Consider the following 25,175-nt stretch of genomic DNA (forward strand, 5'->3'; position numbering starts at 1 on the left):
GTTGTACCAATAATATTGTCGACACATACTGTGTGTTTTTTATATATATTGGCTACTTCGTTCATATATTTGACAACATCTCAGGGTGGGCATATAACTGCTCTGATATCAAGTCTCTAGCATCAACATGGGGCGTGAAAAATCAATCTCCCATCCCCATCCCCCTTTTGCTGAAATACGCAACACAGCTTCAAATCTTTGCCAAATCACATTGAAGCAAGATATCGCCAAGCGATTTTCAATATACAACGTTTTCCAACACTTAGTCCATCCATCCATGGCTCGCCATCACTTGGCATTAACAGGTTCTTATATGAAGCTCACCACTACTCAACGTTGGCTTATTTCGAAAATCATTTATTTTTCTGCAACAAAAAAACCTATCCGATCTAAAGTCTAACCACACCATCGCCTTTTTCGCTACAGATTGCTATAGGAACATACTACTTTCAATGCTCTAGAATCAAGTCTTGAACCACAAAAACCACCAAAAGCCAATATTTTTATGATTTGTATGTCAAATTCTCGTAGGTAAAAGCCATTTTCAAAGCTGAAGATGGTACCAAACGAGTGGTACAGGGTAGTAGATTTGATCTGCAACCAATGTGCAACATTTTGGGAACTTTTTTTCTACCTCAAAATCTGACGATTTTGGCCTGGTAGTTGCCAGGAAAAAATCGCAAATTAGACAAGTGCGGTTTTTTTTTCGGTCGAAAACGAGACTTTTACCAAGACATGTATTAGATGAAATTGTATCTAAACGTCGTCTTTATCATATGAAAACGTTTGTTTGGAGCATGAGAGCCAGATTTTTGGACTTTCCTCAATAAACTGGAAGAGCGGTTTTTTGACATTATCTATGTAATCTCCAACGGTATTAAAAAAAACAAAAAATACCATAACGTAGAGCACACTCGAATGTATATATTTTGTAATAACACCTGTTGAGGTTTATTAGTATTTTCATTGGGACGCAAAAATTCTTAAAAGATTGTTAAATTCCAAAAATGTCGATTTGGAATAAAATCGATCCAAATAAGAATATACAATTCAAGCTTAGGAATCGCTCAAAAGTTGCTCTTTTTTGGAGTATGCTTTTGGTTTTCTTTTAATTTATCAGCATGAAAGGAACCAACGGTATTTGGCCGCATTTATCAAGTTTCCTGATGCAAAAACAATGATGTACAATACATTTATTTCTTCTCTTTTGTCTCTGAAAATCGACTATAGCAGAAACTGACATAACAGAGATATCTATTGCGGTTTATTTCATATACTTATAGCTCATAAAATTGACAGACAATGATTTATATAAGGTGGGCATGTTGCAAGAAGGATCGTTGTCAACTGTGAGCATTATGGCCTCTCCTAATGACTATTTGTTCGTTATATACAGAGTTTGTCATTTTCAACTGCCAAACAATCTTCACGAAATGCAATGATGCTCTGCTCCCATTGGAGTTATGTCATGAATTGGTCACTAATACAGCGTCTTTGTTACGCTCCCCTGTCGCCTATAGCACTTCGTACCAGCCAAGGTTGACCTCTGCCATTCCTACGCATCATAGTGAATACTATAAATAGTTTCTATTTCGTTGTCCTTGTTTCCTATGCAGATAATGTTATATGTACTCTTACAGTACTTTGTATATATATATATTTCTTCATGGCAAACAGTTTATTTTAGGTGATTTGGAAGTTGCTGCTAGTGAAATGCATTCGCAGCTTATCTTAATTGTATAGTGCTTAATCATCGAGCAGACTGCTGTCGCCAGTAAATGCTAGCATTGACCATGATAGATGTCGAGAGCAAACGTGTGACAAATGCCTTATATTTTGACAGAACTGTGATGAAGAAGAAAACGTGATTTGGTATAATTCTAGATACCATTTATACCTTCAAGACTGAGTTGCAAAGATCGACATCAAAGAAAAAAATGTTGATACATATTCGACTTTTGCCTATCATCTCTCTCTTTTCTTTCTTCTTTCCTTCTTCGAACTTTACTTTATTTTCGTCTTCCACTAGTAGAATACTATCTGATATGGCTTCATTAACCGCAGAAAAGATTGAGATCAATGACATCCAGCCAGGGTGAGTAGTAGAATAGCAACAGCTCACTGGCAATGATCTCTGATTTGAAACTCATATTCGTCATTTCCTGATCAGAATGTCGCAAGCCGTAAAGGATTGTATCAGTGGAACTGTAGGCGGTATCGCTCAAGTTCTTTTCGGTCAGGTATTTATACAGTGGTGCTTTTGGTGTCAATTGAGAGAAATGACTAACAAGAACCAACATCTAATTTTTTTTTAGCCTTTTGACACGGTGAAAGTCGTGAGTAAAAACATGAGATTTTGGCTTTCAGATTGTAAGCCAGGATATGTACAGATCACTAACCAAAACATGTAGCGTCTCCAAACACAATCAACCACGAATCCAGTCTACTCTGGTATGATGGACTGTGTCAAGAAGACTCGTGCACAGGAAGGACTTGCCGGATTTTACAAGGTAATGTGGGGGGGGGGAAAGGGGTTAAATGTTACTATAATGGGCAACATTTAACAATTTTAATGGTTTCAGGGTACTATGACGCCTTTAGTGGGTATCGGTGCTTGTGTATCTATTCAATTTGTCGTACTTGAGGCCATGAAGCGTCATTTTGCTAGTGTCAACAAGAAGGGAGAGTTCCTCAGCAACAGCCAACTCTACTTGGCTGGTGCTGCTAGTGGTCTCGCCAACTCATTTGTATCAGGCCCTGTGGAACACATCCGTACAAGACTTCAAGTTCAGACAGGAACTGGATTCAGTGGTCCTATTGATTGCATTCGTCAAATCTACAATGCTCATGGTATCAGAGGTATCTATAAGGGCCAAGCCATTACCATGGCTCGTGAGTTCCAAGGTTATGGTGCCTACTTCTTGGCTTATGAATTCCTCGTTCAAGAGGCTATGAAGAAGAACAACTTAGAGAAGCGCTCCGAATTACCTACCTGGAAGGTCTGTGCTTTCGGTGCTGCTGCTGGTTATGCCATGTGGTTCACTATTTATCCTATGGATGCCATCAAGTCCAAGTTGCAAACAGATGGCTTCACTCCTCAAACCAAGAAATACTCTTCTGCCTTAGACTGTGCTCGCAAGACATTTGCCAAGGAAGGTGCTGCTGGTTTCTTTAGAGGTATTGGTCCCTGTTTGCTTCGTGCTGCTCCTGTCAATGCAGTTACTTTTATGGGGTAAGTTGATTGGGTTGAACTGGGCGTTACTTGAGTATACTCATCTTGCTTATGTAGTTTCGAAATGGCCATGCGTGTATTATCTTAGATGTTATACATTTGAAGCAATCTGCATTTTTGTACTATACTATCATATTTATTCTGTCTGTGTTGCTGATGATAGAAACAGCAACGGTACCTATTATGAAAATAAACATATTCAGTCTTTCACATTTTGAATGGAAGCACGTTGGAGTTTTCATCCTTCATATATGATTATACGCAGAAGGTTGCTACAGGATCTATCTTGAGAAGCACGAAAAATCCGCTTATACACCACGATTAAAAGTCTGCAAGAAATCGCTCATATGTCAAGTACATAAACATCTCCCCTACAGCATTTGGTCTTCCAAACATCGTGCTAACACTATCTGCAGCTCATGATCGCAGTTGTATTGAGCGCCACTGAGTAGTCGTAACTCATGCAAGCCCTACAGACTCAACAACCTATGTTGGAAAAGTTGGAACGACCATCATCAAATCTAGTGATTATACGTTGCTGCAAAACTGCGTTCATGTGGAGCAAATAATATGTACATGTGTGCAAGCATGAATTGAATTGTCCAGGTTTCAAGCTTGTTTGCATTCAGGCTGGAATATTTGCAGCCCCATTTCATAAAGAAGAGGCCAGATGTAATATGTCTGTTGCGATGTCTATCAATAGTATGTAACATGAACGCCTTTTGTTTAATGTATGATGTATATAAGAGGTGGGTGGGTTGTGTTGTAGGTTAGATTTTGATAAATATTAAGATGATAATAGCTGCGTCTTTGGGTTATATGTAAAAGGTAGACTCCCTGTCTCTCTTATTTGTGCGAGTTCAAATGTCCACATTTCTTGCAAGTTCTCAATGCCTCGCTCTCTGCAAATCTTTCAATCACTGGTTTTAATTGTGTACCAAGATCCACACAGTGAAACGACTCCTGATATACAATTTCTCTGCAATTCTCTTTTTCACAATACCATCTCAAAGAATCTATGAAAATTAGATTAGTCATTGATATCTTCTCCCCCTCCCCTTTTTTTTTTTTTTTTTTTTTTTTTTTTGTTGTTCCTCTCTCTCTCTCTCATCCATGTTACACTGAACATAAATATTTGTATCAAGATGAAAATCCCAACAGACAGCTTACCAATATGATGGGATAACCGGACCCTTTCGACAACAATGCCAATGGTATCTTGATAGCGAACTGGATTATGAGGTGTGTTGGCTGTTGATATCACATGGAGGAGGGAGGAGAATTAGTGGATGTACAAGTGCCACAGATGTCAAGTTTCATTAAACTTACGAGGCAGAAGGAACATGTCACCCTCTTCCACTTCAATGTCCCTAAACACACCATCGTCCACCACCTTGATTGTCAAATTACCTTTGACTTGGTAAAACCATTCCTTTTTGTCGTATGAAAATCTCAGACATGAGTCATTCCGTTGTATTCAGCGTGTGGGAGGGGGGGGGGATATAGCCTACTTTACCTCTGTTTCATTGATGTGATAATCTGTGCGCTTGTTGGGTCCGCCTACAACCATGATAATGGTGTCCTGTCCTTTGAAGAGCAGGAAATTGTTCACTGGTGGTTGCAGTTTATTCGAGTTTTCCTTGACCCATTTTGGAAAATTAATTGGTGGAGGAAGCATCTCGGTTATATTTCCCTCGAGAAATTAAAAATAGAAAAGAAAAAGAAGTACAAAATGGGAAATGAAAAAAAGATGGATGGCTTTATATGAATGATTGATGCCAATCATATAATCTGTGACTCGTCAGCATGGCAAGCTTGATCTGATAATGTCCATGAAAGATGAATTTCGTGAATAATTGGCCACAGCGATTTAGGCGTGCCATTGGTTTGTCCCATTACTGCGAGGCAGAGAAGGGAATAAGCAGGACTAACTCTCCGAGCAAACAGATGATGGAGTCATTCATGGTTTCAGCGATAGTGCATAAGCACCCTAAGCATCTCATTGTATTGATCAAACATGATGACTTTTTGCAATGCTGATGCAATGCTGAAAGAATGAGATTCTCCAGTTAAGAATGCATCTGCACACCAGCAATCCAAATGCATGATTTGGGATTAATGCATGCTACACGGCTAGTTTACAAAACAATGTGAATCAGCAAAACATGCAGGCTGATGTAGCATCAAGTCATGTACACAATGCAAATGCATTTGCTGATTACAAACTGTAAACATAAACTATATAGCCGCAACATGAATCAAACACTATATGCATGTACCGAACACAGGACATCAATAGGACCCAACGCTTGCATTCAAAGAGTCTCCATAACGCACAACAGAGTCAGCATGATTAAAACGCCTTTGTATACTACATGTACTAATCGTACTTCAATCGCACGGATAAATTGATTGCCTGAATAGATACCACTTGAAGGAAACTTTTACCCATCCTATCTTTATTCGTAGCAGCAATTTTCAATTTATCAATAAAATGGTGCCCAGCCTTCATACGCTATACCTAAAATTCTGGGGTCCGTTGCTTGATTGATCAAGCAGCGTACTTGCTCATTTGTGTCTTTGCATATATCAGCAGCATCAGCTCTGATATCTATATTTGACACACCTTTAGCAATGGCAATCAAGTCCCTGCAATAGCCTTTGTTGCGATGCCCATTTGTCAATTCAGTGATGGCAATGCCTGATTCGTTTTAGTTTGTTTAGTGCTCTCTTTTTTCCAATGACAGAGCAACTTACTAGCAGGGTTCCCTTTGTTCAGCTTGCTTTTGACAATGTTGATCTTGCTTTGCGGGTACCAAGCAATATCTTGATCCAGAGAACTTGACTTATCTGTAGAAGATGCGGTGCTACTGCCTTTTCCTTCATCTTGTTCTATATACAATGTAATGCCATCAGTCGTCTCATCATCCAAATGCTACTACAGTAACGTACTTTGTAATTTGCTCTGTCTCTTGGCTACTTGTTTCCATTCCAAATGAGGCTCCTTGACGAATACAGTCATGATGTTCAATAGCAACTCCTTTTCGGCTTGGACAGCTAAGGAGAGATTGCCATGTTAGTCATCATACCATGCTCAAATGGTATTATCAAATACTTACCACTGAGGATCTGTGTCATTGCATTTTCCAAGATGCCAGATATACCAAGTGGCTCCAAGACAGCGACCAATTGGCGCGTCAATCTAAACGGAACAATTTCCGGGATCGGCAACAATTCCGAAGCTACACCAAAAGCATATCCAAAATCAATTGGTATCAAACGACCACTATAAACACCATGTGAGCACTTTTGATGCACCAATCTAACATTAGTTACCTCTTTAAGTCTACCAAGAAATTGTCCATGTGTCGGTCACCAATACCCATAATGTAACCAAAGATAGAGATACACGCCAAACTGTATGCAAACTCCTTTCGGGAGAACAGGAAGGCTTCAGGAGAAGATGCTAGTTTAAACAGGTAATCTCTGACCAAATTAGCAGGCACAGATGCTTCAGCCTCCTTGAAATTGTTCACGATAGTATCTCTGGGCTGAGCAAATGCCGCATGGTATCTTTCGGCAAGGTTTTTGGAGTTTCTCTTGTTGGATGTGATCCATCGACTGTACTTTCGTTTGGCACTGATCAGCAGTTCCCGAGAACCTTGTTCTTCCATGCACGCCTTCAGGGGCTTGGTGTTCTCTACCCATTCGATGATACCCAAGCTGGATGCCATGGGGATGACCTTGTAAGTAGCAATCTGGATATTTTGACTGGAGCAAAACTTGTTCTTCTTGACTGCATCATTCATCACACTGAATGCTTGTTCAATGCGTTCATCCAATCTTAAATCTTCACCGCCTTTGACCAGGAACAAGTATTCCTTTTCATCTGTGCCGTAGATCTTGATACGCTTGGGTCTACGCATGGATTGCATGACCAGCAGTGTAGGGTCGACAGAAGCGACTTTGGCATGTAACTCGGGATACGGCTTGGATAATCCATCGTACTGACCTGGAATCTCAAGTTCTTGATCGTGTTCAATGCTTTTGAAGGCATTGAGCCATGGTGAATAAGACTTTAGGTTCCTTTCTTCGCTAGGGTCGTAGCTTGTGTTGATCTTCTCTCGACAGAATCTCTCCAGCTCAGCTATGTCTTTTTCTGTGAGCATGCTAATCCTGCTACCATTTTCACCAAAGCTTCTGATGAAGTAGTTTGCAAATTTGGCGGCCTGTTTCTTTGGAATTGTACCCAGTCGCTCACTATAGTTGTTTAATATGAGTTGATAGAATCCATTGTACTTGGACGTGATGAATGATTGAGGCACATTCTTGTTGGCCAAATCACTCTGCAGTGTGTTTGTTAGTGCAGTGTGTCATTGCTTGATTATATGTAGTAACTCACCTTGATGTACGCAAGGAAATCTTTGATAATGTGGTAGGGATCAGTCAAACGCCTCAGCTCGTTTGAGAATTCCTCCAAAATGGGCGATTTGATTATATGCATAATTCTTTCAATAGCATCGCAAATGTCCTTCGGCAATGCGCTCTTTCTCAATTCATAAATCTCGCAGGAGACTTGTATAGGATAGTACAAGGCATTGGGATAGGTCTCTGCTAATCTTTGAATGGCAGGTAAGATGTAGGGAGCAATAGGGCCGTTCATGGAAGACACCAGCTGTGGGATCCATCTAATGTACTTCCAGGTAGCACTAAATTGCAGCGACTATGCCCATCAAACAGTTAGTATCGTACAGTGTACATAGCAGCGCCTACTTACACATGCTTTGAAGGTCTCTCCAGTCTCGGGATACAATTCGATCAACTCTAGCAAACGAGGAAAGTAATTGGACGCTTCTAGATGGCCCAAATCCATGGCTTCAAAGTAATGTCTAATCACAATGTCAGTGTATTTCACAGGATCAATACTGGGCTTGATTGTATCCGTATCCTCTTGTAACATGTGCAAAGATTCGTCACAATATCTTCCCAATTTCCACAAATAGTCAGCTCTCTGTGCAGTTTGGCTACTCACAAGTTGCTTTGCTTCTATCAGTGTGTTGAATCCAAGCACTTCCAGATGATTGACCAGCGTCTTGGGGTTTTGAATGATGGCACTCAGGTTGTTTTTGGCAACAAATTTAGGTAAGCCGCTATTTCGACTCTCCAGTGCCTTTTGCAACAGTCGAGGCTCAGCAATCAATTCTTGTTTCAAGATATCAAACGATGCTGCAAGTATCAACTTTTGCTCACATTGTTGCTGGTTGCTGGCATGTGGTGCTGCTTTGCTGTCGAATGATTTCATCAGCAGCTTCTCAAATGGAAGTGCCTTGCCGCTCAGACTCTTCCCAGCAAAGTTGATCTGCAAGTAGCGGATGCTGTTGATGTCTTTCATATATCTGGCTGAATCATCATAGTACTTTCGGATGGTGGGCAGAATACTTATATTGTGCTGTCTGATGGCTGTGTCCTCAGTGATATTGACAAACTGATTTTGGGCTGCGCTGAGCTCATTGGATACTATAACCACTGTATCAGTCAGTTGGAAGACATCTTTTGATATTGTAACTTACACGACTCGTCCTTGGGTTGACTGAGATCTTTGAGATACTCAAGTCGAGACCACAAAATCTCATGCCAGACATCCATGCGATCATTTTGGCTGTCAGGATGTCTCAATGAAAGCGCCTTGAGGAAGGTGCGAATGTCTTGACGCACAGCTGTCTTTTCTTCGATCTTTTTGTGCAGTTCAAGATAATCCTCCGTTTCGACCGTCTATTGAGAAGCACATGTGAGTAGCTGGTCAGTTATTGTATTTGCGTACTTACTCTTTGTAATTGCGAAAGTCTGGCTAAACGACTCGTATGTGCTAAAGGGTGCAATGTTGTCCAAGCCGAGAGCAGTGCATCATACGATCTTCCAATGAACAATCTGCCCATATTGTATTCCTTGCGAAGTATCTTTACCATGGACCAATCTAACAAATACAGCGTCAGAAACAGATCTAAACGCCATCACCCTAGCCGACTTACCACATGCAAATCTGTTCAACAGCTTCTCCTTATGAGCAGGGTTCTTGTACGCATCGTCTAAAAATTGGAATATGGGGTTGACTTCGTTTGGCAGCCATGCCCTCTTTTCGACCACCCACTCTTTAAGTTTCTTCTCCACATCCTTTCTCGACTCGCCTGCGTTCTGAAGTTCCATCTTCTTGTCTCTCTCTGCCTGACGGAACACTTTCCATTCCTCTCCTGTCATGATGCGCTCATCGCCCGCCTTGGAGTAACTTCGAATAAAGTACTCGAGATAGGGGTCTTCTTTCTCGCTCCACAGTAAATCCCACTTGTCGCCCAACGCATCTCTGGTGTCAGAACCAATACGATCCCACTGGCCTAATTGTGTTCTGCAAAACAGCATTTGCTCTTGCCAAAGGTTGTATTCCGTATCATCTACTGCTGAGCCTACTTGCTGCAACGCTTCATCAAAGCTGTTAAATGCCACTGCAAAGTTGCCCTCGATCTGATAGCGCAGTGCCTGTCTGACCTTGTCATTGTCAGCGACGTTGGTCAGATACACATTTTCAAAGATCTCCAATTCATCAATGTGCTCATACAACAGTGACAGATGGATCCATTTCTCCAATGATGGTGTCAGCTTACTGCTTCGCTTGGCAGGTCGCTCATCGCGGTCTCCATACATGAGTTGATTTTCGAGGATAGCGATACCAATGTGATGGTTGTCACTCTTGCTGCTGGCTACCTTGATAAGCAGAGCAGGTACACAGGCGCCGAGCTCAAAGATGATGCGCAAAAAGGAGCCAATCGTAGGCGTAAAATACAGTTCACTCGTGGCCAAATTCTTGATGATCATCTCAATAAATTCGTCCTGATAAGCATAGTACTCTTGATCTGACGAGACGTCCTTCATTTCATTCAAAATACTGACAGCAAGACTACTGTACAGCAAGCGAGAGATATTGTAATCGGCAGTAGCAAGCACCTCCAATGGCAGCAGCAGATCCTTGTGCGCAATCTTGACATCTGGAATCTCGCCTTCTCTGTAGGAACGTATCATGACAACCTGCTTCTCGTTGGCTTCCACCTTCTGGTTGCTCAACGTTTCTTTTCTCTTTCGCAATCTCTCGTATCTATCCGCATACATACGATTGAGGGCAGCTACAGATCCACCATTATGGCGACGAAACTTGTATTTGTCTTTCTTGGTCTTGTTCTTCTTTTCCAAGAGTTGGCTTGAGATTGGGCGTTGAGTGCTTTTTGCTTTCCAATATCAGTCTGCTTTGTCACTTACCTGTCCGTCTTGGTGGCATCGTCATCGTCGTAAATCATAAACGCACCGTCATCTTGACTAGCAGGATTGAACGTCTTTGTCAACGACTCATGGCTGCCCGCTGTTTGTGTGAAATCCATTTGCGATTGCGTTTTTTTCAGGTTGGCTTCGATATCGTCCAAATTCAGTTTTTTCTGGGGGGGAAGGGATTCCAGTGAGTACGTTGCACACCATAAGGTCCAACTAGACTGTACTTACGGCCTTTGTTTGAGATTCAACAAACAGTGGCTGCATAGACGAAGATGTATGCCAAGTGGTATCAAACTTGCGGTAAACATCGTCAGTGTTGCTGCCTGTCAATGAGTTCTGAAAGATGGGCTCATTGAAATCAAAAGTCTTTTTGGTGTTTTCCAGGATCATACGAGTGGCGTACAGCAAGTAGATGTCTTCTGTGTCACTGATGTACATGTCGCCTGTGATCGTCTTGAGGGTTTCTCGAATGTTGTCACCAATGCCAAAGTCTCGTGTCACAAAGTGAAAGATGTCAAGCGCAATCTCTGTCTTTTTGTCAATGAGACCTCTAAACAGTTGAGCCTTGGCTTTTGACTTGACCCTGTCTCTTGAACTTGCTTTTGCATACGTTTTTCTGACAAAACTGTAGTAGGTGGCCTGTGTAGGGAGTGAGTCAGTTACAAGGTAGACAAAGGAGGCCTTGCGCTTACTCTGCAGTCATCATTCTGGTGCTCAGGAAATACTGTTCCAGTCATTCGAAAGATAGAATCGACTTCATCCATTTTAAAATGATCAAAATACGTGTCTACCACCTTGAGTGCGGCCAACTGAAGATTCTCGTCGTTACTGGTAAACATGCGGTTGAGTCCAGCTTGCTTGAGTGTGTTGTACAGGCAGCTATTGAACTCTTCATCTGTATGGTAACACTTTTCAATGAACTTTAATCCCTCTACTTTTTCATCCTGGGTTGCATTGTAGAGCATGAGAGAGACATTGTGCAGTATGGAGTAAGGAATATCTTTGTTATGGATAATCAATCGATTGATACAGCGAAAGTATTGTGTCAAGTTGAAGCTTTTGCTGTTGGCAAACTCAACAAACTATGGGAGAAACTGTGGATGAGCATTCCAGTGAATACCATGCTATGCAAGTTACCTTTTGTCTGTATATATCACGCAGTGTCTCGTACAAGCGAGTGTTGCCATTATTTGCAATGAATTCTAAGGACCACCCCATCAACTATAACAAACGCTGTTGAGCATATACTGCTACCCATTCACACATACAGCACATTACCTCGGCTGTATAGGATCGCAGAACAGAGGTACTGGTACCTCGCATTATCAGATTATCCGCCAGATCCACGAAAAACTTTTCCTCTGGTAAGTCATAGAGGTCTTGAGGACGTTTGCTATTGTACACATGGCAATTGTTACTATAGCACAAAGCAGCCAGCTCAAGGCCAATGATGTTTTTGCGGTAATCGCTCTGAGGATGAGTGAATTGCTGGTAGATTGTTTTCTATATACAAGGGTCAGATTACAGCCTCTTCAAATGATTTAACAAGTACTTACTGTTGGCACAACTTCTTTTGTTCCCCAATTCTCAAACAATGTCTTAATTACATCGATATTATCTGCCTGTACATTATGATTGGGATGATAGGCGTGTTGCATCAAGTAATCTAAACAGCTGTATAATGCTTTTGGGAAATCCTCAGGCACCGTGTGTCTGTAAAGATGCTGCAAATGTGGTGGAGCCGTTTTCTTTGCCTCAGTGTTGAACGTGTATACACCCCACGCACCGAGGATGACACATATATCATGCACAAGATAGTTGATGGGCTCACCAAACAAATAGCCTTTAACCACAAATCTCAGCAAGGGCAAAATCCATTCATGTGCGTATTTTTCAAAGGCGTCGGGATAGTTGGTGATGAGCTTTGCAATGTATACTTGTCTAGTGTATTTGGTCTTGTCGTGAAGTGGTAACTGATAGTGATCAAAGGCAAAGTGCAAGCCAAGCATCCAAGAGGGCATGTTTTCCTCATCAGCTTCCGTGATGTTCTGTTCATCTTTGGATTCGCTCAGTGTTTTGATCATTTCTGTCAGCACAGGCATGAATGTATTGCGATTCAGTTGGTCAAGATCAACCATCCTATCTTCAGTGTCCTTTTTGCTTGCCTCCTTTGTTGGTTCACTTGATTGAGTAACTTCAACCGTTGCGCCGCCCTCCATGTCCGCATCTTGGTCATTGGGTTGTTGATTTTCTTCCAACACAACTTGAGAAAAGCTTTGCTGAGACAAACTAGATGGCAAGCAATGAGTGCTTTTTGTATATACACCCTGCAAATCTCCTTACCTGCTTCCCGTGATATCCATTGACTCCATATAATAGATATTGGGGCTCTCCTTGCTCTTTTCTTTGCGATTGACAAACGCGTCCAACTTTGTCCTGAGTACTGGCTGTGAAAACTGCGAGTCGAGATGAATGAGCACCTCAGGATCCACCAACACATCCCAAATGTACTCGCTGGTTCCTATGCGAAACACAGCATCATAGGTTTTCTCTCTTTTTTCCACACGCATCACCCAAGTACCGAAAGCGCTGACCGCTTCTCGATGAAATGTGAATATAGCCTCGCGTCTCTGGGGAACCAATCTTGTCACATCTTGCTTCAGCCCTTCATACAAGACCTTGAGTAAGGCTTTCATTTCCTTTCTGACTGTTTTAAAGCTTCGGATTTCTTTGTAATTGTCTGATACATTGTCCAACTCCTTGCGGCGATCAACTACCGTTTCTGGAATGAGATTGAAGTAAGCTTGCATAAAACAGAGACAGTTGGCCTTCATGTACAGATCGTCAAGCGAAGCTGTGTACACATCAACAGGCTGGCTGACTACGCCAAAAATGTAGCTCACATGTTCCTTGAAAAAGGCAATGACATGGCCATTATTTGCGCCTTTAATGAGGACAAGCAGCACCTCGGTAATGTTCTGTTTGTGGGCGATGCTGTATTGTGGGTCCTTGAAAAAGCTATATAAATAGTAGATGAGTGCATGGACAGAACATCGTTAAAACCAAACTTACTCCATGAGAGCCCCCGTAATGTCCAAAAAGCTCTTGAGACCCAAGCCATTGGAGAAACTCTTGATGCTCGACTCCATGACATCCTTGTGGACGTGATCAGCTTCCTTGACAAATGTCACCATAAGAAGGTTGAACAACGCCACTGATTTGAATGTGACCATAGGAACCAGTAGTTTGTCCAAGGTACTGGTGATCATGTTGTATCTATTTGCAAACAAGTGAGTATGCGCATTTATTTCGGAATGGTAATGCTGCTTTACTCTGAAGTGCCTTGTCGAATGTGCTGTTTGCCTTGAACTCGAGGGAGTTGGTCAATGTAATTCACTGCCACTTCGTGCATGATCTGAAGTAAGAGGTAAAAGGATTAGATACTGACAAACTTGCATTTTCCTATTTTATGCATACAATTTTGACATCATCCTCATTCAGGCAGACAAAGACTGGAAGTAGATCAAGCGCAGCCAGACGAACACTAAAGCTTTTGTATCTCAAGAAGCTGATGAACACGTCCCATATGAGACTAAAAACAGGCTTTCCTCTGGATCTTGACATGAAAGCAGGATCAGCGCCAAATAGTCTTTTGAATAAAGAGATGACATCCAGGGCTTGTTGATCTTCGTTGCTCCATTGAGTGACACTGTTATCAAGATGTTAGTTTGCGTCTAATAGTGTTTACTATACAACTTACATTGTCCGCAACAAACTTTCGTCTTTTATCAGCTACATATAATTATGTTTAGTCTCCTCACCCAGCACTTCCCTCACAACGGACACTTACATAATCTGTCAAACTCCATACCAGCTTTCTGTCAGGGAATCTGTTGGCTTCAAGATATTCAAACAAGGCCATGATATAACCATGTATCGTCTTGTAAGTATCCTCTTCTGGGTCCGTGGCCAAATTCAGATACTTTTTAAACAAGGCTGAAAAAACGTCTAGATGAGTTGTGATGGATTCAGCGACATGCTTGTCAAACTTTTGAAAGATCTCAATCTTCTCCTTGTGGGCAGTCCGTTTGGTAGGGATTGAAAATGTCAGAAATACCTCACAGTGTGTCTCTGCAAATCCAGGCTGAGCAAAGCAGATGGTGGCCATGTTGCCCAGAAGCTTGATGAGTAGGGGTTCCTGAGCAGATTTACAGCCGGCTAAAAAGTTCCTGAGGAGCGTCTCACAATAGGCGAGTGCACTGTTTGGATACTGTGTGTCTAATGCTGCTGCCTGTTGACAGACCTTGTCCAGCGCTTGAATAGACTGTAGATACTTGATGGCATCGACTGTTTGACTCATTTCTATCAGAGCGGACCGTTCCATAGGTCTTGCTGTATCCATAGCCAAGTCCACCTTGTTGGTGATCAATGTAGAACTGATGGATGGCGTCAGTTGGTCAATGAAGCTGGTGGGTCTCTTGGCTATCATGGTGGAGATGTAGCGCTGTGAAATCTCAAACATACGCTTTGTACCTGACTGAGTGATGACATTGTCTTGATGAGACTGGATAGTTTCTGACGTGTCTTTAGGCAATAACAGGGCCTTAGCAACCATGTCCATAAAGTGCTTGTGGTACAGCGTGTCTGACAAAACGCGTTCCACATATCTAAAGCAATCGTCACTGCCCTTGGGTCCAAACACAAGGTCGAAAAAGTATATCAAACGCACTGAAATGTAGGTGTAGATGGACTTGATCTTGCTTTTTTCTGCCAGGTGGACTTTCAGCGTGTCTTCCAAGTAGTCTTCAGGCTTGTTTTCGATAAAGAAAGCAATCGCCAGCATGAGATGAGAGGAGTGCGTCTCCAAAATATCACGAGAGTGAACAACATCGCGCTCAATGAGCCAGACATACGCATCCAGTGTACTGTTCAATCGCTTGATCCAGTTGAGATAGATACTGACAATATGGACCTCTTCTTCTTCCGAAATCATGGAAGGGGGCTTCAAGTGATCTGTCTCAAAGATATCCACCAAAAAGTCAGCATTACCATGCAGCTCTTGTGAGACCCATTGCTTGCTCGTCTTGATGCCAGGCAACAGTACAACAAATTCTGAAAAGAAGCTGATACAAAACTTGACATAGTTGCGCTGCAAAGAGCCCCCTTCAGTAAACGTCCAGCGCACCAGCTGTGGTAAAGCGGCCACCTCACTGGCGCCAATAAAGGGTCTACGTGATGCGTGATTCCCTCTTAAAAAGACATCAGCCTTTTTCTTGATGATTCTCGTAATATGAGTAATGGCCTCTGTAATTTGATTGCGTGTACCAATGGAAGGGTGATCTGCCTCTGCCATCTTTAGACTCAAGAAGAGCTGGCCCAAGATTTCAATCGTGTATTCATCCACCAACGCACGTTCTTCTCTGAACTGACGGTAAATACGGTTGAACACCAAGGAAGCGCCATAGCGTTTCGCAGCACTGGGGCTGGCCATCAAGTTGTACAGTCGTTTGAGCAAAGACTTGATGTTTTGAGCGCCGTCTGTGGATCTGGATGTCTGCTTGATAGACCATGTAACAAACTCACGAATGCAATCAGCACCGTACTCGCGAAGACCAGCATCTGTATCGCAGGAAGCATCCAACAAGGATTGTAAAAGAGTGAGTGTCTCTGGGTTATCCGCATGCGCATTGTTGGTGAGCCAATGAATGATTTGGTTGTAAAAGAGCCGGTACATGTCTCTTGTAATAGGGTCTGCATCATTAGCCAGCTTGAGCATGACTGGAAACACGCGTTCATAGTATCTGTGGTACAGCGATTCCGCTGAGGCTTTGGTGGTCTTTGCAGCAAATGCACTGTTGCCAATCATGTAGGTGACGAGGCCATGCAACAACTCACACGCGGCAATCTTTACTTGTCTGTCAGGCGAGGATTCAGCCAGCTCACAGATACGCGGCAAAAATTCGTCTAGGTAAATATCCACTTTGACGGTCAAGAATGGCACTCGCAACTTGAGCTTCTTGACTGGATCCCAAGCAAGCATACCATTGTCCTCTATAGCGTCTTTGCCTTGTGCCAACAACTGCTTGTTCTTACCACCCAGTCTACCCAAAAACTGCAACATGCGACGTTGGAGTTCAGGCAAATTGGCATACTCTTGCTTCTCGACACCAATTTCATCCGACGTGGCTCTTGTGTGCACCATTCTGTACCTTCTCTCAGCGGCTGTAAGTACCTTGAAGGTCTTTTTGGTCTCTGCTTCCTGCTCTGTGAAATTGACTACGCCAATCAAGAGGTACTCATTGATACAGGGCAAGATGCGTGACAAAAAGTGTTTGTTAATGTCATAATTGAGGTTAGGATCTAGCATTTTATCCAAGCTGTCCATGGCTACTGTGGCTAAAGGATGGTATGTGATGCCGATCCGAAGCGCCTTTTCAAGGGGTGTGATCAACTCATTGACATCAAAGAATTCAGTAGGGTAGGCAAGGATTAAGCGCAGACTAGATGCCAATAACTCGTCTGTAAATTGTTGCAGTCGATGCCACACTTCCTTCAGGTACTCTCTGTAGACAAGGTAGGTCACATATTCAGAGGGCTTGTTGGCATGGCTTTGTGCTGCTGTAACCGCATTGGCACGGGTAAAGTAAACTTCGCATCCAGCAAACTGTTGCTTCTGTTCACAAATCACTAAAATCTCGGACAGCATGCGGTAAAAACCACTGACCATGGGATGCAGTTCGCTCAATTCAATCAAGGCAGCACCAAAGATATATACCCAGTGCATCAGTCGTTTGTTGTCAATGTCCTTGACAATGGTAGTCCAGAAATCCACTAGATTCTGAAACAAGATAAAATCCTTATGATTGACTGGACGCAAATTAGAAACGATGTTGACTTGATCCTCTGTGCCGCCGTCCTCGTCTTCCGTCGTTGTCGTTGTCGTTGTCTTTTTCTTGCTGACGGCTACATTCAAGTTGAGCTGCTGAATGAGCTTCATCATGTTGGAGATAAAGATATCGTAGAGCATGTTTTGTAACTCTTTCTTCATGTGAGCTGTGGGCTTATCTTCCTTGTCTGGATACAGATTATCGTCATCGCCGTCGAAATTCTCTGTCTTTACGCCCCAGGTAGTGTATTGCGTCTTGTCCAAGATGACTTTCCAGAAATACAACAACTTCTTGTACACCGGGCCAGGATCTTCGTTAGGCATGGTAATGTTGGTTGCTGTATATGTCAATGCTTTTTCAACTAGAGGGAATGTCAGTAACCCAATACCTCCACCAATGCCAACACGTACATAATGAATTGGTAAAGCTTCGACCCAGGCCCTCGCCCTTCTTGTACAACATGAGCAGCAACTGATAGATATTGGAGCAGCCACTTCGTCTCAAATAACCTGTGGCATAAGGAATTTGCTCGATGAATATTTTGCACATGTGGCCAAGTGTGTTGAGGAGGTTTCCAGGAATGGCATTCATAGTTTGTGCAAAGGAAGTATAAGCCTTGATGAAAGCTGGCAAATGACGAATGTATTCGGTTTGTTTGCTGTTGGTATCGGAATACAGCCATTCGCTGATCTTGACAAGGCTCTTTCTCAAAGCTTCCACATCTGCATTCTTCACTTTGGTCAAGATTTTGGCGAAATAGCCAACACTGCGGATTGCAATGGATACTTTGTACATGTCGTCTACACTGTCTGCTTGTTTGAGAATGTCGTTGAATCGTCCCATGAATGTCTACGATAGTATGAATATGATGGTGTCTATTAGGCATGCTTCTGGATACTCACAAAAAACGTCTGCAACTCCCGTTCTCCTTGGATATTGTGATACAGCACAGTGGATAACTAGTATTCGCAGTTAATATCCACTCCAACACCACAATCTCCATATACACTACCTCTTTGATGAACTCTTCAAATGCCAGTAATCCGTTCTTGCTCGCTTCATTATTGTGATGTCCCGCCCAAGTGTATAAGCAAATATACAACTTCTCAGAATTTGGAAGCAACAAGTTGGAAAACAGCCTTGCATGTCGAGTAAACAAGCCCATCGCAGCAATAGGTGCTCCATATCGGTTCGTATCTTGCATGTTCTGCAAAATTCTGAGCATAATGTGGAACAATTTTTCGCTTTCATTCGAGTTTTTGGGTACGAGTTCGACATCTCTTCGACAGATCAAGGAATTGAGACAGTTGAGACAGCCTTGAGACGTCTGGTGCTCAAATTTCTGTGTGTTGCTGGCTTGCAGCAATAAACTTTCAAAGCACCATCGCTTCAATTGTTCAAGCTGCTGCTTTTCTACAACCTTTGGATGATATCGCGCAATGGAGCCCAACAATTCAATAATCTTGGCTTTGACAGTAGCTGTTTTTCCTGATGTACAGTAGTCATTGCTAAAACTATTGTATGGAAATCATCAGTATCTATCCTCTAATAAGGTGCCTGGATCGTACTCTTTGTATATGTTTACAATGTCAAAACCACTGGTATCGTACTTGTTCGAATCTTTGATGAGCACCATTATGACCTCGAATGCTGCTACCTTTGCGTTTGAATTGCCACCTGTCATAGCAATATTCTTTGCAATTTTCTATATAACTTGTATTAGCACCCATATTCGCACCTCTGATAATCCCCAAATTACCATTAATTTGTTGGCGTATTTCTGAAATTGCTTTTGACGTTCTTCAGTAAAGACGCTCAATATCCCGAGCGCTTTGGTTACAGCAGATGCCAAATCTCCAGTCTTTGCATTTTTGCATTTGATGAGGAAACTATACATGGGTCCATCGCCTTTAAACAAGATGGAGCACACGATATCTAAATGGGGGTGGGGGAATGTTTAAAAGAAAATTATGCAACATGCAAAACCACTGGCGATATTTACCAACGTTCTTTTCTGCTAAATTTGACATGAGTTCTGTTCCCAAATCCTTGATGATTTGTAGTATGGTTTGTTCATTTAGAAGAGGGTTTTCGTTGGCTACAACAAGTCGCTGTGCAAGATGCTCAATCGTAGCCAGTTGTTTCGACATTGCTGATGGTTTTTAAAGAAAGAACGAAACAAAGAAATAATATCTAGTAACTTGACAAAGCTCTTTGATCATTGATGGTCAGTCACGGTAGAACAAACGCCTTGTTAAAATCAGTTTATGCATACATCAGTACCATAGTGTAAGGTTCGAGGAGCATTTGTTGATTGCTTCATTCAGCAAACTCAATCATCAAAGGCATTATTAATATACTAATGACTAGCCCATCTATCTCGCTACGCTCGATGTCAGCGTCGCGCTGTGGGCTCTCGCCAAAGACATTTTAAATCAGATATTATAACATTTTGGTATATTAAGTTGATTTTAAACAATCCATTATTAGAAAGAAAGGTTATGTCAGAGCCAGGAGGAGGAGAGGAGGTATCTCTCCTAGCATCCTTTTTGCTTACACTGATATCAAACAAAGCTTATTATTGGGACAATGTGAAAGAAAATTCAAGTTTCATGTAGCATTTGTACATCACAATCGCCATTTTCTGATAATAAAATTGTCATATCATTCACTCCTGCTGATGCTCTTAATAAGATGGCGACATAAAGCTGGTCGTAAGTAAATGCAGGACTTGTGTAAGATCTACAGCGACTTTTTTGAGATATTGTCATTGCAAAAAACACTTTCATGAGGCAAAGTTTCCAAAAAAAAAAAAAAGTATTTGCGATAAGCAATTGTCCCTTCAATTCAATAATCCTTATTTAATCAGAATTGCAATCATCATTATCATCAACAGAAATGCATTTAGGTCAGCCAGCAGCAAGCCGCCGCCAAAATCGATTCAAATTCAGTCTGTTTTTTATTTTTAAGATTGGACAGATTTCGTATTTTTTCGACTTCTTTAATTTATTTTGTGAGATTCGACTATATAAGCTGTAATGATCACCCTACGCTTCCTAATACATTCTTGAAGTACTTTTCAAGGCGTTTCCAATGGTGCCAAATAAAATAAATATTTTGATTGAACTTATTGAGCAATTTTAGAAAATATGAAATAACGTTTTTGGCCAAAACGTTGAAATTTGCATATGAAGACCCCAAAAAAGCGGTTTCAGAGGTTGCTTTGGGTCGAGAGAAACATTTTGATTTGATATCATAACATAATAAATGTTCAGTACTTTTGCACTTTACAATCCTAATATGGAACCTGAGTTTCAAGGCATCTATCTGTCCTGGCTCATATCATAACATAATAAATGTTCAGTACTTTTGCACTTTACAATCCTAATATGGAACCTGAGTTTCAAGGCATCTATCTGTCCTGGCTCATATCATAACATAATAAATGTTCAGTACTTTTGCACTTTACAATCCTAATATGGAACCTGAGTTTCAAGGCATCTATCTGTCCTGGCTCATATCATAACATAATAAATGTTCAGTACTTTTGCACTTTACAATCCTAATATGGAACCTGAGTTTCAAGGCATCTATCTGTCCTGGCTCATATCATAACATAATAAATGTTCAGTACTTTTGCACTTTACAATCCTAATATGGAACCTGAGTTTCAAGGCATCTATCTGTCCTGGCTCATATCATAACATAATAAATGTTCAGTACTTTTGCACTTTACAATCCTAATATGGAACCTGAGTTTCAAGGCATCTATCTGTCCTGGCTCATATCATAACATAATAAATGTTCAGTACTTTTGCACTTTACAATCCTAATATGGAACCTGAGTTTCAAGGCATCTATCTGTCCTGGCTCATATCATAACATAATAAATGTTCAGTACTTTTGCACTTTACAATCCTAATATGGAACCTGAGTTTCAAGGCATCTATCTGTCCTGGCTCATATCATAACATAATAAATGTTCAGTACTTTTGCACTTTACAATCCTAATATGGAACCTGAGTTTCAAGGCATCTATCTGTCCTGGCTCATATGAGAATAATGATTTTACAATCAATCAACAAAAACCACTGTTATTTCTACCCTCTTTCCTCTGCTCAATGCTGTCAATGTTTTATTTGAGCGACGTCTCAGAGCCTCAGAGATTTCATTACTTACTGCAGACATTTTATGCAACCCATGCATTGTCAATGTCCAGACTAACGTTATTAAATATAGAATGCAATAAAATATCATTATGAACGATATAGAAGGCAATAAAATATCATTATAAACGATAGTGCTATGACCTTCCACCTACTTTCTATACGCTTCGAGGGCATTTACTACTGTATTGCCTTATGAAAAGGGCATGAGTTTTCCAGCTGGCCCTACCAGCCAAAATTAATTCAAACCCAGAATCATAGTCTGTTCCAGATTGGACAAATTTTGATGATCCTGGACTCGATCGAGCTATTTTTGCAGATTCGACTAAGTGAAGTATGATAATCACCCCATGCTTCCTTAAGCTTTCCTGGAGTACTTTTCAAGGCGCTTCCAATGGTACTAAGTAAAATAGATGTTTTGAAATCACTTATTGAATGATTTGTAAAAATATGAAAAGAGATTTATGGCCAAAATGTCGAAATTTTACATATCAAAGTCCCACAAAGATAATTTCAGAGGTTGCTTTGGATTGATAGAAACATTTTGATTCAAGATATACTATAGTAAAAGTCTTCATTTTCAAGATGAAAAATGCGATCGTTTGATTTTCGATGAAAACCATGAGGGATACCTCATGCTTTTTGGTCGATTTTTGACCATGTTTTTTTGGTCCCCAAAAAGTCGAGCAAAAGTGTCAGAAAGGAACTGCCAGATGAAAGCAACCATTTGGGGCTATTCTGACGATCTAAAACGGCCTTGAACGCAAGAAAATTCAGCTCAAATGCACTCATACTTTGCTGTATTAGGGACACTAAGGACTAAAAAGTGGGAATACCAGTATGCTGCTTGCCCGTATATGAAGTAGCTACGTGTATATGGATGTAGAACATCACATAAGAATCAGATCCACAGATAATATGAAGGGTTACTATGTGTAAGTGGAGGGTCAAAATGAAAGTAGCAGTATTTTGATAAAATACGCAAGAGCAATCAGTAGCACGAGCTGCCGCTGCGCAGGTTGGTTCTCTACCTTCGCTACGCTTCGGTGAGAACCATCCGAAGCATAAACACTCATATGATTAGTGATTATATATCAATCAACAATCAGGGTTCCTCTTCTAACATTTTAGCTATATTAATTTTGGGATATTAGCCAAAGGCCCGCGGCAGCGCGAGCCGTTTGAACGTAGGTTGGTTTCCACCGAAGCGAAGCGTAGGTCAGGAAACCACCCGAAGTGCTGAAAGGCTCGTATACCATAGTAAAAGTCTTTGTTTTCAAGGTGAAAAACGCGAACGTTTGATTTTCGTAAAAAACCATGAGGTACCCCTCATGCTTTTTAATCGATTTTTGGCCATGTTTTTTTTCGGCCCAAAAAGTTGAGCAAAGGTGTCAGGAAGTTACTACTACTCAGGTACAATTGTTTGGTGTCACTCCAGTGGTTCATAAAGATCTACATGTCAATATATGAAGGCTTGAAAGTTGTCAAACTTGGTTATGTATTGCTTTATAGCTTTTATTTACACGGCATGAATCCTATCTTTGGTAGCTGAAGTCTTCTGGAAGGGCAGTTCTATAGCCTGTGCAACTCCTAATTCGAATAGGAGGCATATTGATTTCGGTAAAACTGATTCATGCAAATTTTGATGCGACATGTTGCTGGTAAGCTTATTAACAATGGAAATAAAAACTCGAATTTGCTGGTGAATACTATGGTTTTGAACCTTCACTTCGCTGAGATCAAGCCTTCATATAGATCAATACTACCAAGTATTGATTTAAACGCCAGAATACCATGACTTTGCACTTTTGCTTCGCTACGGTAAAGCCCCCCTATAGATCAATGCTACCCAATGTTGGATTAGATGCATTTTTACTTTCTTGTATAAATAATGATATATAGGCTCAAAGCAGATACACTTATGTAAAGCTTTATTATCTAGCATAATGAAATACCTTGTAAATGAGCAATCTACATTAAAGAAAGTTACAATGTAAATCCCAAACAAGCATTTCCTAGCACTTTATAGCCAGTTTTAAAGAGACCAAATTATATTGTCCTCTTTTTTTCCAGAGATAGCAGTACTATCCATATCGTTTTCTTTGACTTTTCAATCATGAATTACTCTCAGACTTGATGCACAAAGACAGGGACACATCGCTCAAAACCACTGCTGTATGATTAACCATCAGAGTTGGGATTTCATTGTTTAACCAACCATTCTTACTTCTATAAACGATATCTGACTGTGAATCCGATTATTTTACGATGCACTACCTCTGTTGCAATGGGAAGAATACATATACAAGTAAGCTGGGTATTAACAATGCCTCTTACTACTCACAGATATGCAAACCACAGCAAAATTTGTGCGCATTTGAGTAGTGATTTCTCGAGTTAGAAGCCGTTTTAGACTGTCAGAATAGTACCAAACAGTTGCTCTAATATGGCACTAACTGTCTGACACCTTTGCTCAACTTTTTTTTAGGATCGTTGAAAATCGACCAAAAACCATGAGTGATACCCCATGGTTTTTGTCGAAAATCAAACGATCGCGTTTTTGACCTCCAAAATGAAGACTTTTACTACGGCATATGTCAAACCAAAATGTTTGTCTCGATCCAAAGCAAAGCCTGAAACCACGTTTGTGGGACCTTCATATGTAAAATCTCTACATTTTCATCAAAAACCTCATTTTATATTTTCATAAATTGCTCAATAAACTAGTTCAAACCACTTACTTTAATCGGCACCATTAGATGCGCCTTGAAAAGTACTCCAAGAAAGCTTAAGCAAGTCTCGAAGAATCATCACATTTCACATAATCGAATCTTGCAAAATAGATCAAAGAAGTCGAAACTTGATCAAAAACTTCCATTTCAAGAGAGAAAAATAAGACCGGAGATTAAATCAGTTTTGGCTGGCAAAATGCATTTTTTTTCAATGCAACCAACGTTTTTGAATCTAATATGAAGGGTGCTGCGAATTGAAACGTGGTATAGCTTAAATAAACTGCTATATTTTGCTTTTACTGTTTATACTCTCATAATCGAAGCTATAGTCATCTCAAGCTGCTCATTTAGATGCGAATTTTGTGGGATATGAAATTATAAGCTTTTACAACTCGAGTATGAGCCCTTATTTGTGCTTGAAGACTGATCTCGATGATCTTTAAAGCACTGGCCATATATTCGACGTTTCTTCAGATCTTCAATCTCAAAATTTAAAAAAAAAATTAGGTTCAAATAAGGTATGAAAAGGAACAGATATTAGTTTGTTTATTAAATTTGTTGTAATCTATGAGAATCTATTATCATTGTACGTGCTATGTGAACAGCTAAAAAATGAGCCGCATAATGTATGAAAAGGTGTATATAAGAAGAGTGAAAAAAAAAAGTGTGCATCATAGGTAATATGAGTATATAAATGTAAAAGTGGTATATAGAGAGGAATAAGATAACGGCCGTTAGGGTCATATGTAGAGAGAAAATATTGTTGTTGTTTGTAAACTATTAATTAGCTGTCAGTGCTATTTTTTTTTTCATTGTGGTTGTTGATGTAGCTTTTTCTCCTTGA

The 25,175-nt window shown here is 40.8% G+C and overlaps 3 protein-coding genes across 3 annotated transcripts; 1 reads left to right on the plus strand and 2 right to left on the minus strand.

Moving 5' to 3' along the window:
• Positions 1–2,045: 2,045 nt before the first annotated feature.
• On the plus strand, positions 2,046–3,320 carry ATC70_011347 (uncharacterized protein; the record flags this gene model as incomplete). The annotated part of the gene is made up of 6 exons (XM_064830540.1): positions 2,046–2,095; positions 2,171–2,240; positions 2,316–2,336; positions 2,412–2,510; positions 2,583–3,232; positions 3,290–3,320. 6 exons carry the CDS (start codon positions 2,046–2,048, stop codon positions 3,318–3,320), a joined length of 921 nt encoding a protein of 306 aa, XP_064683042.1.
• Positions 3,321–4,078: 758 nt separating this feature from the next.
• On the minus strand, positions 4,079–4,910 carry ATC70_011348 (uncharacterized protein; the record flags this gene model as incomplete). Its single annotated transcript, XM_064830541.1, has 4 exons — positions 4,079–4,248; positions 4,403–4,483; positions 4,562–4,664; positions 4,749–4,910. The coding sequence occupies 4 exons, from the start codon at positions 4,908–4,910 to the stop codon at positions 4,079–4,081; spliced, it is 516 nt and encodes a 171-aa protein (XP_064683043.1).
• Positions 4,911–5,718: 808 nt separating this feature from the next.
• Positions 5,719–19,583, minus strand: ATC70_011349 (uncharacterized protein; the record flags this gene model as incomplete). Its single annotated transcript, XM_064830542.1, has 28 exons — positions 5,719–5,933; positions 5,990–6,124; positions 6,185–6,289; positions 6,352–6,518; positions 6,569–7,578; positions 7,635–7,955; positions 8,010–8,749; positions 8,803–9,004; positions 9,058–9,206; positions 9,262–10,478; positions 10,538–10,710; positions 10,775–11,185; positions 11,239–11,628; positions 11,684–11,767; positions 11,825–12,049; positions 12,103–12,835; positions 12,890–13,564; positions 13,619–13,822; positions 13,879–13,961; positions 14,024–14,255; positions 14,307–14,338; positions 14,397–17,794; positions 17,844–18,282; positions 18,336–18,392; positions 18,446–18,947; positions 19,002–19,138; positions 19,193–19,368; positions 19,436–19,583. 28 exons carry the CDS (start codon positions 19,581–19,583, stop codon positions 5,719–5,721), a joined length of 12,360 nt encoding a protein of 4,119 aa, XP_064683044.1.
• Between the last annotated feature and the right edge of the window lie 5,592 nt (positions 19,584–25,175).

This window comes from Mucor velutinosus (assembly GCF_035048745.1).
Source record: "Mucor velutinosus strain NIH1002 chromosome Unknown tig00001564, whole genome shotgun sequence".
Taxonomy (NCBI): domain Eukaryota; kingdom Fungi; phylum Mucoromycota; class Mucoromycetes; order Mucorales; family Mucoraceae; genus Mucor; species Mucor velutinosus.